The sequence below is a fragment of the Oncorhynchus mykiss genome, chromosome 6 (genome assembly GCF_057628025.1).
Source record: "Oncorhynchus mykiss isolate SJ-2025 chromosome 6, ASM5762802v1, whole genome shotgun sequence".
Taxonomy (NCBI): domain Eukaryota; kingdom Metazoa; phylum Chordata; class Actinopteri; order Salmoniformes; family Salmonidae; genus Oncorhynchus; species Oncorhynchus mykiss.
The window spans coordinates 62,328,215-62,343,033 of NC_143027.1; the positions used below are offsets into that span (position 1 = coordinate 62,328,215).

Genomic DNA, 14,819 nt, shown 5'->3' on the forward strand with positions numbered 1-14,819 from the left:
TGACAGGTGTAATGCATTGCTTTGTCAAGGCAGCACCTGATTCTCCACACAGCGAGGACACAGGGCTACACCAAGGTGATGATGGGGGACAGCTGCTCCCGTCTGGCCATCAAACTGCTCAGCAACATCTCTCTGGGGCGAGGGGCATCGCTGGCAACCGACACGGTGAGGACAAAATCCTCCCCTCTTTCAGCTCAGTAGAATAGTAAACATTATGTTTATGCCCCTCTAAATATTGCAATAAAGTACCGTTTGTAGCATTACCCCACATAGACATACATTGTGTTTTGAGTTCTGGCAGCAGCAGCTGTGTTATTTTGAAATGTTACTATGTTCACAGGGCTTCTCAGATCCTCGCTACGGAGACGTGGTCATTGTCAGACCCATGAGGGACTATTCCTCTAAAGAAATAGCCTATTACAACAGAATGTTTGACATCCCCTCCGTCTTTATCCCTGGCCTGGACACTAAGGTGAGAGTCGACTGTGTTCTGATTACTATCATTGTTATGTAGTGTGGCACTGTCGGCCAAGTCCGTTTTTAGTATTTTAAGAGTATTCTTCCTTCACCGCCTCTTCCAGGCACAAGACAAGGCCAGCATCCAGCACCTGACAGAGAGCTTTGTCACCAAACTCCAAACTGACTTCCCCTCTACTGTCAGCACAATCTACAGGTGAGGATGGGTAGCACACAGAGCCACACTAGGAACCAATTGTAAGAACAACTTCTAAAATCCAAATAACTTCACAGATCTTCATTGTAAAGGGTTTAAACACTGTTTCCCATGCTTGTTCAGTGAACCATGAACAAATAATGAGCATGCACATGTGGAACGGTCGTTAAGACACTACAGCTTACAGACGTTAGGCAATTAAGGTCACAGTTATGAAAACTTAGAACACTAAAGAGGCCTTTCTACTGACTCTGAAAAACACCAAAAGAAAGATGCCCAGGGTCCCTGCTCATCTGTGTGAACGTGCCTTAGGCATGCTGCAAGGATGCATGAGGATTGCAGATGTGGCCAGGGCAATAAATTGCAAGACGCCTAAGATAGCCCTACATGGAGACAGGACGGACAGCTGATCGTCCTCGCAGTGGCAGACCATGTGTAACAACACCTGCACAGGATCGGCACATCCGAACATCACACCTGCGGGACAGGTACAGGATGGCAACAACAACTGCCCGAGGTACACCAGGAACGCACAATCCCTCCATCAGTGCTCTGACTGTCCGCAATAGGCTGGACTGAGGGCTTGTAGGCCTGTTTTACGGCAGGTCCTCACCAGACATCACCGACAACAACGTCACCTATGGGCACAAACCCACCGTCGCTGGACCAGACAGGACTGGCAAAAAGTTATTACTGACGAGTCGCGGTTTTGTCTCACAGGGGTGATGGTCGGATTCGCATTTCTCGTCGAAGGAATGAGCGTTACACCGAGGCCTGTACTCTGAAGCGGGATTGATTTGGAGGTGGAGGGGCTGTCATGGTCTGGGGTTGTGTGTCACAGCATCATTGGATTGAGCTTGTTGTCATTGCAGTCAATCTCAACGCTGTGCGTTACAGGGAAGACATCCTCCTCCCTCATGTGTTACAATTCCTGCAGGCTCATCCTGACATGACCCTCCAGCATGACAATGCCACCAGCCATACTGCTTGTTCTGTGAGTGATTTCCTGCAAGACAGGAATGTCAGTGTTCTGCCATGGACATCGAAAAGCCCGGATGTCAATCCCATTGAGCACGTCTGGGACCTGTTGGATCGGAGGGCTAGGGCCATTCCCCCCAGAAATGTCCGGGAACTTGCGGGTGCCTTGGTGAAAGAGTGGGGTAACATCTCACAGCAAGAACTGGCAAATCTGGTGCAGTCCATGAGGAGGAGATGCACTGCAGTACTTAATGCAGCTGGTGGCCACACCACCATATGGTCGTGTTACTCTTGATTTTGACCCCTCCCCCTTGTTCAGGGAAACATTATTAAATTTCTGTTAGTCACATGTCTGTGGAACTTGTTTAGTTTGTCTGTTGTTGAATCTTATGTTCACACATATCTACACATGTTAAGTTTGCTGAAAATAAATGCAGTTGACAATGAGGACGTTTCTTTTTTTGTTTATATGGTGCAGTATTTGAAAAGAAAATGGTGGTTGGAAATGGATTTTGTTAGGATACTATATCAATCATAAATGAGCCTGTTATGCATCTAGACTCGTGTGAAGATAGCTGTTGAGGATTTTGGTATTGAGTACCTGTTTTGATGGTTGTCTTCCAGGACCAGTGAGAAGCTCCACACAGCATGTCCCCGTCAGAACACCAACACACAACCATTTGCTAAGTGCCTACTCTGTGTGTGCGCCTTGGACACTAAACTAGGTGAGTCACACTGCCAGTGTACTAAGACGGCATCACATCACAGAAATGTACTGTACTCACTAAATAAAAGTATGTCATTTTGTACTGAAATTAGTATTTCTATTCCCTAATCACATAAATATCTCTACCTATCCCTCTCTGCATCACATGTTGTTTAGAGGAGTTCTCTGCCTACCAGGCTACACTGATCTCAGAGCAGCTGTCTCAGAGGCGGGGCCCAGGCCCTGGGTTCACCCGTGGTACAGCAGCAGCTCCAGGGCTGCCTCCAGCCTCAGCAAGCCAGGGCCAGTGCTGCTCCTCTGGAGGGGGCCAGCATCAGGGCTGTATGACTGGAGAGGGGGGCTGCTGCTCCTCTGCTAAGTCAGTAGGCATTTGTCTCCTGTCTCATTACTGTACAGTTGGATTATGTACACAGTGTACAAAACATTAAGAACACCTTCCTAATATTGAGTTGCCTCCCTCCTTTAGCCCTCAGAACAACCTCACTTCGTCGGGGCATTGACTCTACAAGGTGTCGAAAGCGTTCCCACAGGGATGCTGGCCCATGTTGACTTCAATGCTAATCACAGTGGTCAAGTTGCCTGGATGTCCTTTGGGTGGTGGACCATTCTTGATACACATGGGGAACTGTTCAGTTGGAACCCAGCAGCGGTGCAATTCTTGACACAAACCAGTGCGCTTGGTACCTATCATCATACACCGCTCAAAGGCACTTAAATATGGTCCTGCCCATTCACCCTTTTGAATGGCACACAATCAATTTCCCAATTGTCTCAAGGCTTAAAAATCTTTAACCTGTAACCTCCCCCTCATCTCCACTGATATTAAAGTGGATTTAACAAGTGACACCAATAAGGGATCATAGCTTTCACCTGGATTCACGGAAAGAGCAGGGCTTAATCTTTTGTGCACTCAGTGTATATTCACGTTTACATTTAGGGTGAAGTGCCAAGCAACTTGAAGTTACTTGTACAAGAGGCTGTTTAATTTGATCCTATTGAATTAATACAATACTGTGTGTGTTCTTTCAGGGAGCCAGAGACGGTGGATCTTAAAAGCCTGTTGTGTTACAGTTGTAGACTGACCATCAAAGACATGGTAAGTGAAAGGACGTCTATCACATCACATTACTCCTAAACATGACCAACATAATCTTTACAAAGACTATAGCAGGACAATGTGCAATGTGAACCATGGCCTTTCTCTGTTCTACAGACAGCAGAAGATGCCCTTCCCCAGTATATACTGTCAGAGGCTGAGAGAAGGAAGAGAAGGTGAGATTTATACAACATTCTTAACTCAAAAACGTGAAATAGCCACAATGTCTGCATAGAATATTGAGTTATTACCAGTAGAATTGCACTGAGCATATCCTTCTATTTACCTTGTTACTTCTGTTTATGGACTTGTCTAGGTCTCAGATGAGGGAGGAGATCAGTGAGTTCCTGCTAGATGAGGAAGAGGATGAAGCCATCCCGAGGGTCAATGGGTCCTTGTGACTGCACAACGTCCAACGGCACTGCAGTGACGTAGTTCCCTTGGCAACTATACAGCCAAGGCTGTTTGTCTCAATATAAACTAACACCAATTGCTTTTAATGAATCAACTGACTGAGTAAATATTATTTGGCTAAAAGACAATAGGCTGATTTTAAACTGTATTTTAACTGCACCCAAAATAAAGCTGCTTTGTACATGGCACTGCTTGGTGGTGAATCTAACATTGATTCAGGTATAACTAATGAATTGAATATGGATGTATGATGCTGAAACAATGAGTTTTTCCATGTCAGAAATGAGAATGAACAATATTTTATTTGGTTTAGAAGCTGAACCACATTATATTGGGAATAGAAATGATTATTCTTCCAAAACAGATCCCATAGCAACAACCTGCATTAGAACTCCCATCAGATTCTCTGAAAATGAGCGCAAACATATGGAAATAAAAGTATAACATGTTTATTAAAGTTAGGAAAGGTTTTGGTTTTTGCATATTGGCAAAAACTGCTCAAGCAATGGCTGAACCCTATTGTAACAATTCAGAAACAAAGGCACAATGGTCGCACTGTTTTCTGTATAGTGTCACAATTTCTGAATGTACTCCAGCATGACATTTTCCAGAGATGGGGCTAATGTTGACTTGTGCATTATTCCAGCATGGAGACGTTTTGTAAGGATTGTCATGACTAAGACATGTTTCAGTCTTTACAGTGTTGCTATACTCTGTCATTTAACACTTAAGAGATTCAAGTCTTGCGATCAATAAGCCTGTAACTTGTTGCCACGTACAAAGTTAGCTTTCCTCCCAACTGAAGCGTTTCAATTTGTAAACAGTTTGAGTAAGACTCTGAGATTTGGCTGAATATGATCTAATAGTGTTTTGATTGGAAACAAACACCCTACTTTAGGTCCTTTTTCTCTCAAATTGTCCCCTTTGGTGTTGCGTTAGTCCACACTGTAGTGAAGATCCAGCCGGGGGCCTGTCTCTTCATTAAGGGGTAGTGTCTGTAGGTCAAGCCGGCCATCATACCTCATTCAGAAGCCGATATTTCTGTTGGAACCCAGGCAATAAGACAAGAGGAGCCAGGCTTTAGTCTGTGGTCAAAGTGCAAAGCATCTAACCTGCCCTTCTGAATGGAGAGGCCTAGCCACACTTTCCATAACCCGGGGACGGGTACTGGAGCAGACCCCTTGGCCACCACACAGCCTCTGGCTCACTGTCTGTCAGTACAGCCCACCAGCAGAGGCAAATAGTACTGTCAGAGTACAGAAACAGACAAAACATGCCTTTCCCCCTGGCTAAGAGGGGTTTGTGCACAGTGAAAATAGACCCACTGGAGCTAGTATTGGGTCTTTTAGAGAAAGACCAGGTAGAGGCACCCCTGTGTGTGAGACAGCCCCAGCCAGGGGTGATCTGGATAGGACAGCAAGGGGGGGGAGGGCTAGCGATTGTCACTTGATAGCTTGTCTCTTGTCCACTTAATCATAGTCTCTGGTGAGCGGTAGAGGAAGATGAGTTTGGAGTAGAGCTCCTCTTCCAGCTCTAGCTCTCCTGTCTCCCTGACCAGGAAGATGTCTGTGCACAGCTTGAGGATACGGTTAACACAGGGCAGCTCCTCAAACATAATGGAGTGAGAGATCTCACTGAAGAAGCCCCTCACAAACTTCCCAATCACCAGCACCACAGACACATACAGCCCCATGATCCTGCAATGGAGAACAAGTGTAGAATGAGCTTCATTGAACATAGATCTCTCTTCTATACAGTTAATTTCCCACACAATAGTTTGAATGGGCTACCATTGAGAACACAGGCACGCATAGATCCTTACCCATATCCTGCCAGGAAACCTAGACTGGGGGGGCTGACTTTGTCATTGAAGATGACCATCGGCAGGACGCCGCAGGCCCCTTTGGACGGAGTACAGTCGGCGATGCTGATGTCCCACCACTCCTGGGCCCCACGGGTGCTGTTCAGAGAGCGGTCCCTCATCAGAGACAGTGTTATATCCTGGTAGCCATCCTCATCACCTGCAACATAACATGGTGTCGGAGAATTGTAACACAGACTGACTGTCCATGTTTTAGCTTTGAACTTCCTTATAGACGAATTGGTTGTTTAGCAACAAAACTGATGCATGCGCAACTATAGGGCAAAACAGATGGAGTTGGCTTAGATGGTTGATTACATGTAAACTATATATCATCTCCAATGTTTATTGAAAATATAAAGAAATAAAGCTGAACAATGAGCACTTGTCTCTCAAATAAATCGTTACAGCTAGTAAATTTTGGCCCTATTAGTAGACATGACATCAGTCAAAACAAGACATGGTATCAAGAACAACGAGCTGAAACGAGCCACTCACGATTCACCAAATGGCAGTTTCTTGTCATTGTTGCAAGGTATCTGGCCATCCAGAACCACAACAACACACTGCCTTCTGCCCCTTTGATGCGTGTGCATCGTTCTCGTGACGCTGTCAGCTAACCGTCTATATTTCTAGTACTGTGGCAGGAAGGATGTTTATACATAAAAGCCGCTCTGACCTTTATACAGCTGGTCGACTGGTTTGGCCTCGGCGCCGTTTGGTGCTCGGATATAGTTGGGGAACATGTGAGGCACACGTCTGATAAAAAAAAGTACAGATAATGTCAAACAGAATTCAGGACAGGATTTCACACAGAAATTGAAATAAACTCAGCAAAAAAAGAAACGTCCTCCCACTGTCAACCACATTTATTTTCAGCAAACTTAACATGTGTAAATATTTGTGTGAACATAACAAGACTCAACAACTGAGACATAAACTGAACAAGTTGGATGTCAGGATGAGCCTGCAGGAAAGGTACTACATGAGGGAGGAGGATGTCTTCCCTGTAACGCACAGAGTTGAGATTGCCTGCAATGACAACAAGCTCAGTCCGATGATGCTGTGACACACCGCCCCAGGCCATGACGGCCCCTCCACCTCCAAATCGATCCCTCTTCAGAGTACAGGCCTCGGTGGAACGCTCATTCCTTTGACGATAAATGCGGATCCGACCAGGGATCTCACCCCTGATGAGACAAAACCGCGACTCGTCAGTGAAGAGCACTTTTTGCCAGTCCTGTCTGGTCCAGCGACAGTGAGTTTGTGCCCATAGGCGACGTTGTTGCCGGTGATGTCTGGTGAGGACCTGCCTTACAACAGGCTTACAAGCCCTCAGTCCAACCTCTCTCAGCCTATTGCGGACAGTCAGAGCACTGATGAAGTGATTGTGCGTTCCTGGTGTAACTCGGGCAGTTGTTGTTGCCATCCTGTACCTGTCCCGCAGGTGTGATGTTCGGATGTGCCGATCCTGTGCAGGTGTTGTTACGCGAGGACGATCAGCTGTCCGTCCTGTCTCCCTGTAGCGCTGTCTTAGGCGTCTCACTGTACAGACATTGCAATTTATTGCCCTGGCCACATCTGCAGTCCTCATGCCTCCTTGCAGCATGCCTAAGGCACGTTCACGAAAATGAGCAGGGACCCTGGGCATCTTTCTTTTGGTGTTTTTCAGAGTCAGTAGAAAGGCCTCTTTAGTGTCCTAAGTTTTCATAACTGTGACCTTAATTGCCTACCGTCTGTAAGCTGTTAGTGTTTTAACGACCGTTCCACAGGTACATGGTCATTAATTGTTTATGGTTCACTGAACAAGCATGGGAAACAGTGTTTAAACCCTTTACAATGAAGATCTGTGAAGTTGTTTGGATTTTTACAAATTATCTTTGAAAGACAGGGTCCTGAAAAAGGGATGTTTCTTTTTTTGCTGAGTTTACTACATTTGACTTTGAGCGGAGAGCAGAACATACACTGGGTCTGTGCGGTTCCCCACTAGCAGGGAAGCCAGGTCTGCTCTGACCGGGTTGCCTGGATCCAGATCGATGGAGTACTTGTCAGACGTGTGCTCCACAGTGCCACCCTTGCCAAGGTCCCTGAAGAAAGAGACAGACACAAATACAATAAATACTATAGAAAACCACAGGGCAATTGCATAAACAAATGTTTTTACGTCTGCAACAACTTAAAAACCACACATACACACACACACACACAAACAGGTGCATACACATACAGATGCACACACACACACACACACACACCACACCCAGCTGACCTCTGGAAGGTCCAGGCCAGGCGTAGGGTCATGTCCACAGGGCTGCCCAGCAGCTCCTTGACCACCTCCTGTCGACTTGGTGGGCTGATCCGCCACACTGACCCTGAGCTGCCCTCGATCTTAGCTGTCACTATGTCCTCATAGCTGTAGAGGGTGATGAACTGCATAGCCCTCTGCAGGGGGGACACACAGACAGTCAGAAGTTACAACTACCTACCGTGGAGGCAAATAGAGAGCAGCAGAGCTCAAGTCCATGTTTGTTGTATTCATCATTCAACAGGGATCACTTACTCACAGTTGTACACAATTTGTTTAATTAGAATCTAAAACAGGGTGCCCAAGGGAAGGAAATTGGATGAGCTCTTTACAGTAGAGTTGGAGGTATTACGCACAGCATTGTCATAGAAGTTGGTGGTGAGTTTGTTGTAGTCCTCCTCAGTGAAGGACTGAATGGACTGCTGCTGGACACTCATGGTGAACAAGGGCTGTGGAGAGGGACAACGGTTCACGTTTTAGTACAACAAATCTAACATGAGCACATATCAAATGTATCTTCCATAGATTCTCCATTGCTTGCATTTTAGTGCTGGACGAGACTTGCCGTTGAAGATGACCATGGGCAGTATGGGTCCAGTGCCCATTAGAGTGTAAATTGTGCTCACTTATAATCCCCCCCCCCCCCCCCCCAGTAATTACCTCATATCCTCCCAGCTTGACGGTCACTGTGACATCCACAGGGTGATTGACCACGCCCACCACCGATCTGACCAACGAGATGAAGAGCAGCGGGAACCAGATGATGCAGATGAGAAAGAAGATGATGAGTCCTCCCATCCCATACTTCACTATCTTCTTCTTCTTCTGGCCTTTGGGCTGAGGGTATTTCTGAGGATGAAGAGGAACCAGCTGTAAGAACTGCTGGCCTAATCACATACTACAACAGACGGCAAGGGATTTTATCAACTACATTTGTAACCTAGAGGTCCTTTGTACCTTCTCTGTCTCACGGCTGCACTTAATGATGAAGATGTTGGCGTAGATGTCTTCCACACACATCCAGTTGGAGAGGGACAGAGTGGTGTCAGTCCACACCCAGTCCATCACTGCCCGGAGCTCCACCAGGAAAGGCACCAAGCGGAACCTGAGGCAGACAGACAATATCACCCTGTACCAATACCCAACCTCATCCCATCACCTCCCTGAACAGGGAGACTCCCTGACACAAACATATGATATGGTGTGGCAGAGTAGGAGATTATGAATGGACAGACTCACCCTTGGAAGAGGAAGAGGTTGAGGTGGTTGAACTTCTTAGTGAGGAAGTTGCCCAGGATTCGGGTGGGGTAGCCACAGCGGATCTGATAAGCCGACAGGGCAAAGTAGATACACTTGAAGAAGTACCAGAGCTGAGCCACAGAGTTTTGACTGAACATCCTGAGAGGACAGAGGGAGACACACCTCAGTACACACCTCAGAGAAATGATGCAATAGGCACGCCGCTTCAGGACTGTCGAACACCACGAAGATAGACAAACATAAGCGTGATTAAATAGACAAGACGTAATGAGATGTGTCACTCTGCGGACACACCCTCGTCTTCCTCACCTCTCAGTGACAGCAGGCAGGATGAAGAACATCCAGAGGTGGATGCCGAACACCAGGATGATCTGGAAGATGAGCTTGCCCAGGACAGTCTTGCGGAGGTAGAGGGCTCGGTCGATGATCATGGTGCTGAACTGGATGAGCAGCATCACCAGGAAGGCCTCGGGCACCTGGTCCTCTGACAGCGTGGAGGCAATGTCTGCTGCGGCCGAGTGTTTCTGAGGCACAACGGGAAAACCGTTTAGTCCACAGAATTCTGTTATAGTGTCCTGTGACCAAGCACAGAGCTTCTAGACATGGTGTTTTGATGGTTTAATCGGAATTACATGTAGGTGGTGATGCAACAATGAGTAATACAATATCAGGAACTGTTTTTGAGAGGTTTGAAAGGTTTGAGAGCTTTTGCCGGCGCAGGTATCGGAATAAGTTGTGTGTCAAGAGTGGCCTCGTACAGCAAGTGCATTCAATGCAGTCATGTAAACAGTACTCACTCCAAAGGCCCAGAAACCAAAGACAATGATGATGAAATCCACCACGTCAGTGAGGAACATGAGGGCGTAGACATCAGTGGCAGCACGGTACGGTGCATGTAAGATGTCGCTGAAGAATTCGTGACACGGCTTGTAGACATTCCGCACACTACAAAGAGGGTTGGGAAATCAAATCACTGCCTCATGCCCAAATATGGCAAGATTATAGAGGACAGCTGATTCATACAGCACAGCAATCGCGTCACAACCAATTACACTTCTAAATGCAAATCAAAACCCACAGAATTATTTACAAACCATAACACTAGAGAGTCCACTGGTTATGCAACTGTGTGACGTCAGTATTGTCTGACGAGCTCTCTAGTGAGTAACTCCTGTGTACTTACGCTGTGATGGTGAGGTGCTTGATCTTCTCTCCCGCTGCTATCAGCTTCTTACTGGCTGCATCTCTACGCTTACCCTTCTGTTTCTTCTTCTGCTCCTTTTTCTCAGCCTTCATATCTAAGGCTTCTAGGATCCAAACAGAATACAAATTATTTCACTGTAACTCTGAGGAGGGCAGTCATAAGGACACACACTCCTATTCTGAAATCCCCAGCCCTTAATTCATGAATGTCTTTATTCTCCTCTCTACTGCTAGTTTCTTTAACTGACCTTTGCTTAATTGTTTTTTCTTGCGGAAGCGCATGATGCTGCCCTTCTTCTTGGGTCCCTCCACAGGCAGGCTGGGGGGCGGCTCTGGGGTGGGGACTAAGCTGGTGCTGGGCTCTGGTTCAGGCTCTGGTTCGGCCTTCTGGTCCTCGTCCGGTTTGAGTTCCTCCAGGTCCATGAGGCTGGGTCCTGGGCTGGGATGAACATGGACTTCCACCCCCTCCCCCTCTCCTCCCTCCTTCTTGTTGGCCTCTTCTGATGGCCGTGAGGGCTTCTCCTCCAGAGCACATTCCTGGTCCCACAGGCCATACCGCTGATGAGAGACAGTGAAGAAACAAAACCGTTAGGAGGATTGAATCCAAATCTTGTGGTATAAACGTACACTACCGTTCAAAAGTTTGGGGTCACTTAGAAATGTCCTTGCTTTTTGAAAGAAAAGCACATTTTTTGTCCATTAAAATAACATTAAATTGATCAGAAATACAGTATAGACATTAACGTTGTAAATGACTATTGTAGCTGGAAACGGCAGATTTTTAATGGAATATCTACATAGGCGTACAGAGGCCCATTATCAGCAACCATCACTCCTGTGTTCCAATGGCACGTTGTGTTAGCTAATCTTAGTTTATCATTTTAAAAGGCTAATTGATCATTAGAAAACCCTTTTGCAGTTATGTTAGCACAGCAATAAAACTGACCTTCTTTAGACTAGTTGAGTATCTGGAGCATCAGCACTTGTGGGTTCGATTACAGGCTCAAAATGGCCAGAAACAAAGACCTTTCTTCTAAAACTCGTCAGTCTATTCTTTGCCTAAGAAATTAAGGCTATTTCATGTGAGAAATTGCCAAGAAACTGAAGATCTCGTACAATGCTGTTTACTACTCCCATCACAGAACAGCGCAAACGGGCTCTAACCAGAATAGAAAGAGTGGGAAGCACCGGTGCACAACTGAGAAAGAGGACAAGTACATTAGAAAGTTCTTTGTTTCTGGCCATTTTGAGCCTGTAATCGAACCCACAAGTGCTGATGCTCCAGATACTCAACTAGTCTAAAGAAGGACCGTTTTATTGCTTATTTAATCAGAACAACAGTTTTCAGCTGTGCTAACATAATTGCAAAAGGGTTTTCTACTGATCAATTAGCCTTTTAAAATGATAAACTTGGATTAGCTAACACAACCTGCCATTGGAACACAGGAGTGACGGTTGCTGATAATGGGCCTCTCTCTGTACGCCTATGTAGATATTCCATTAAAAAAATCTGCCATTTCCAGCTACAAGTCATTTACAACATTAACAATGTCTACACTGTATTTCTGATCAATTTGATGTTGTTTGAATGGACATTATTTCTTTTTTTTTTCTTTCAAAAAGCAAGGACATTTCTAAGTGACCCCAATCCTTTGAACGGTAGTGTAGGATTATAAAGTCATGTCACTGAGAGTTCAATGGTGGGCTGGTATACCTGTAGCAGTGAGCGATGGAAGAAGAGAGCCAGCAGCTGCAGCAGATCATAGCGGATGTAGTTATCAGTCTTCTCCAGGCCCAGGATACGAGGTGGGAAGAAAGGCTTGTCCTCGTTCAGCGTGAGCTCATATGCACTGTTCCACGGGAAGAAACCAAACTGGAACAGGTACTTCACCACCACCATGACCTGAGTAGAACCGGAACAAACCAGAACAATGCAGAGGGAAACATAGTTTAACATAAAGAAACGTATCTGATACATGACCATCTGTTAAATATGACTTTTTATTTTTTTACATTTTTTGTTGTAAAAGCTAACAGCCTGGAACGGGAACAGTGTGGAATAAAGCCCTAAATTAGGTCTGGAAATGTGGAATGCTATTTGGTTTCTACCTTTTGTTTTTTATTGCACACCTGGTGTAAACCAATCTTACACATTACATACTTCACCACTTTAGCCAACAAAAGCAAGAAGAGGGAGAAGATAATAAGCGTCTGCACCTGTGCAATGGCTATGTCTCAACAGGCTTGTATAGGTGTGCAATGGCTATGTCTCAACAGGCTTGTATAGGTGTGCAATGGCTATGTCTCAACAGGCTTGTATAGGTGTGCAATGGCTATGTCTCAACAGGCTTGTATAGGTGTGCAATGGCTATGTCTCAACAGGCTTGTATAGGTGTGCAATGGCTATGTCTCAACAGGCTTGTATAGGTGTGCAATGGCTATGTCTCAACAGGCGTGTATAGGTGTGCAATGGCTGTCTCAACAGGCTTGTATAGGTGTGCAATGGCTATGTCTCAACAGGCTTGTATAGGTGTGCAATGGCTGCGTCTCAACAGGCTTGTATAGGTGTGCAATGGCTATGTCTCAACAGGCTTGTATAGGTGTGCACTGGCTATGTCTCAACAGGCTTGTATAGGTGTGCAATGGCTATGTCTCAACAGGCTTGTATAGGTGTGCAATGGCTATGTCTCAACAGGCTTGTATAGGTGTGCAATGGCTATGTCTCAACAGGCTTGTATAGGTGTGCACTACCATACCACATTGGTGCAACAATAACAATCTATAAACCAGCTCTGTCTTGGTACCAGCATTTTTTTATTTTTGTTTTGAATTTTACCCCTTTTTCTCCCCAATTTCGTGCTATCCAATTGTTCGTAGCTACTATCTTGTCTCATCGCTACAACTCCCGTACGGGCTCGGGAGAGATGAAGGTTGAAAGTCATGCGTTCTCCGATACACAACCCAACCAAGCCGCACTGCTTCTTAACACAGCGTGCATCCAACCTGGAAGCCAGCCGCACCAATGTGTCTGAGGAAACACCGTGCACCTGGCAACCTTGGTTAGCGCGCACTGCGCCCGGCCCGCCACAGGAGTCGCTGGTGCGCGATGAGACAAGGATATCCCTACCGGCCAAACCCTCCCTAACCCGGACGACGCTAGGCCAATTGTGAGTCGCCCCACGGACCTCCTGGTCGCGGCCGGTTACGACAGAGCCTGGGCGCAAACCCAGAGTCTCTGGTGGCACAGCTGGCGCTGCTGTACAGCGCCCTTAACCACTGCGCCACCCGGGAGGCCCGGTACCAGCATTTTCAACCCAACAACGACCCACCTCAGTGTAGACAATAGCGGTCATCCAGAACTTCTTGGTGGGGCGTGGCACGGCCAGCATGGCCCAGAGGAAGATGAGGATGGGCAGCACCACTGAGATGACAGAGGCCGTCACCATGTTGTTGAGCACGATGATGAAGTAGCACACCAGCTCTGAGTTGGCAGCCAGGAGGTTGTACAGGGCAAACTGCAGCTTCAGCAGGCGGTTCTGAGAGGAGTAGAACTCTCTACACTGGACCAGCTCCTCCACAAAGAACTGCCTGAGTTAGGGGGGTATAGAGACATCGGGGTCAGTACAGTTCATACAAGCAGAACATACACAAGCTGATACGTGGGGACAGTTGGCAGTCTGAGTCGATCAGGCTAGAAGCTGGGGTCTGTAGCATGTCAACTGTAGAGGTCTTCTGGGAAGTTTATGTCAGTACCGGTCAGTGAGCATCTCGCTGGCGGTCCTGGAGTGGCGGTAGCGGCTTTTGTGCTGTGGTTCTGGCTCCACCCCCAGCAGCTCCAGAGTGGGCTCTGAACAACACAGCGTGGTGCCGCTGTGATGCTCACGCTCGCTCAGCTCCACCAGCTCCAACCCACTACAACATAACACACAGGTCAGCAATAACACTCAACACTGACAATTATATACTGAACAAAAATATAAACGCAACATGCAACAATTTCAAAGATGTTACTGAGTTACAGTTCATATGAGGAAATCAGTCAATTGAAATAAATGTATTAGGCCCTAATCTGTGGCATTGTGTTGTGTGACAAAACGGCTAATTTTATTGTCCCCAGCACAAGTTGCACCTGTGTAATGATCATGCTGTTTAATAATTTTCTTGATATTCCATACCTGTCATGTGGATGGATTATCTTGTCAAATGAGAAATATTCACTAACAGGGATGTAAACAAATTTGTGCACAAACTTTGAGGGGAATTAAGCTTTTTGTGCATATGGAAAATTTCTGGGATTTTTTA

The 14,819-nt window shown here is 46.3% G+C and overlaps 2 protein-coding genes across 3 annotated transcripts in view; one reads left to right on the forward strand and one right to left on the reverse strand.

Moving 5' to 3' along the window:
- The window catches only part of LOC110526295 (cytoplasmic tRNA 2-thiolation protein 2), a 9,256-nt gene extending 5,180 nt beyond the window's left edge, over positions 1–4,076 (forward strand). Inside the window, exons 8-15 of the mRNA XM_021607120.3 lie at positions 30–165; positions 341–472; positions 582–673; positions 2,276–2,376; positions 2,535–2,736; positions 3,408–3,474; positions 3,592–3,650; positions 3,791–4,076. Coding sequence (XP_021462795.3) covers positions 30–165; positions 341–472; positions 582–673; positions 2,276–2,376; positions 2,535–2,736; positions 3,408–3,474; positions 3,592–3,650; positions 3,791–3,875 — 874 coding nt within the window. The 3' untranslated portion in view covers positions 3,876–4,076. The remainder of the gene's footprint in view (positions 1–29; positions 166–340; positions 473–581; positions 674–2,275; positions 2,377–2,534; positions 2,737–3,407; positions 3,475–3,591; positions 3,651–3,790) is intronic.
- A 95-nt stretch (positions 4,077–4,171) lies between these two features.
- LOC110526294 (piezo-type mechanosensitive ion channel component 1) overlaps positions 4,172–14,819 on the reverse strand; it is a 73,973-nt gene continuing 63,325 nt past the window's right edge. For both annotated transcript variants that reach the window (XM_021607119.3, XM_090238453.1), the window contains 16 exons: positions 14,271–14,429; positions 13,847–14,105; positions 12,232–12,420; positions 10,766–11,075; positions 10,498–10,621; positions 10,112–10,259; positions 9,624–9,838; positions 9,294–9,452; positions 9,012–9,159; positions 8,715–8,903; positions 8,411–8,503; positions 8,019–8,191; positions 7,714–7,836; positions 6,429–6,508; positions 5,711–5,909; positions 4,172–5,585 (listed from right to left, as the gene is read on the reverse strand). In XM_021607119.3, coding sequence (XP_021462794.3) covers positions 5,321–5,585; positions 5,711–5,909; positions 6,429–6,508; positions 7,714–7,836; positions 8,019–8,191; positions 8,411–8,503; positions 8,715–8,903; positions 9,012–9,159; positions 9,294–9,452; positions 9,624–9,838; positions 10,112–10,259; positions 10,498–10,621; positions 10,766–11,075; positions 12,232–12,420; positions 13,847–14,105; positions 14,271–14,429 — 2,833 coding nt within the window. In that variant the 3' untranslated portion in view covers positions 4,172–5,320. The remainder of the gene's footprint in view (positions 5,586–5,710; positions 5,910–6,428; positions 6,509–7,713; positions 7,837–8,018; positions 8,192–8,410; positions 8,504–8,714; positions 8,904–9,011; positions 9,160–9,293; positions 9,453–9,623; positions 9,839–10,111; positions 10,260–10,497; positions 10,622–10,765; positions 11,076–12,231; positions 12,421–13,846; positions 14,106–14,270; positions 14,430–14,819) is intronic.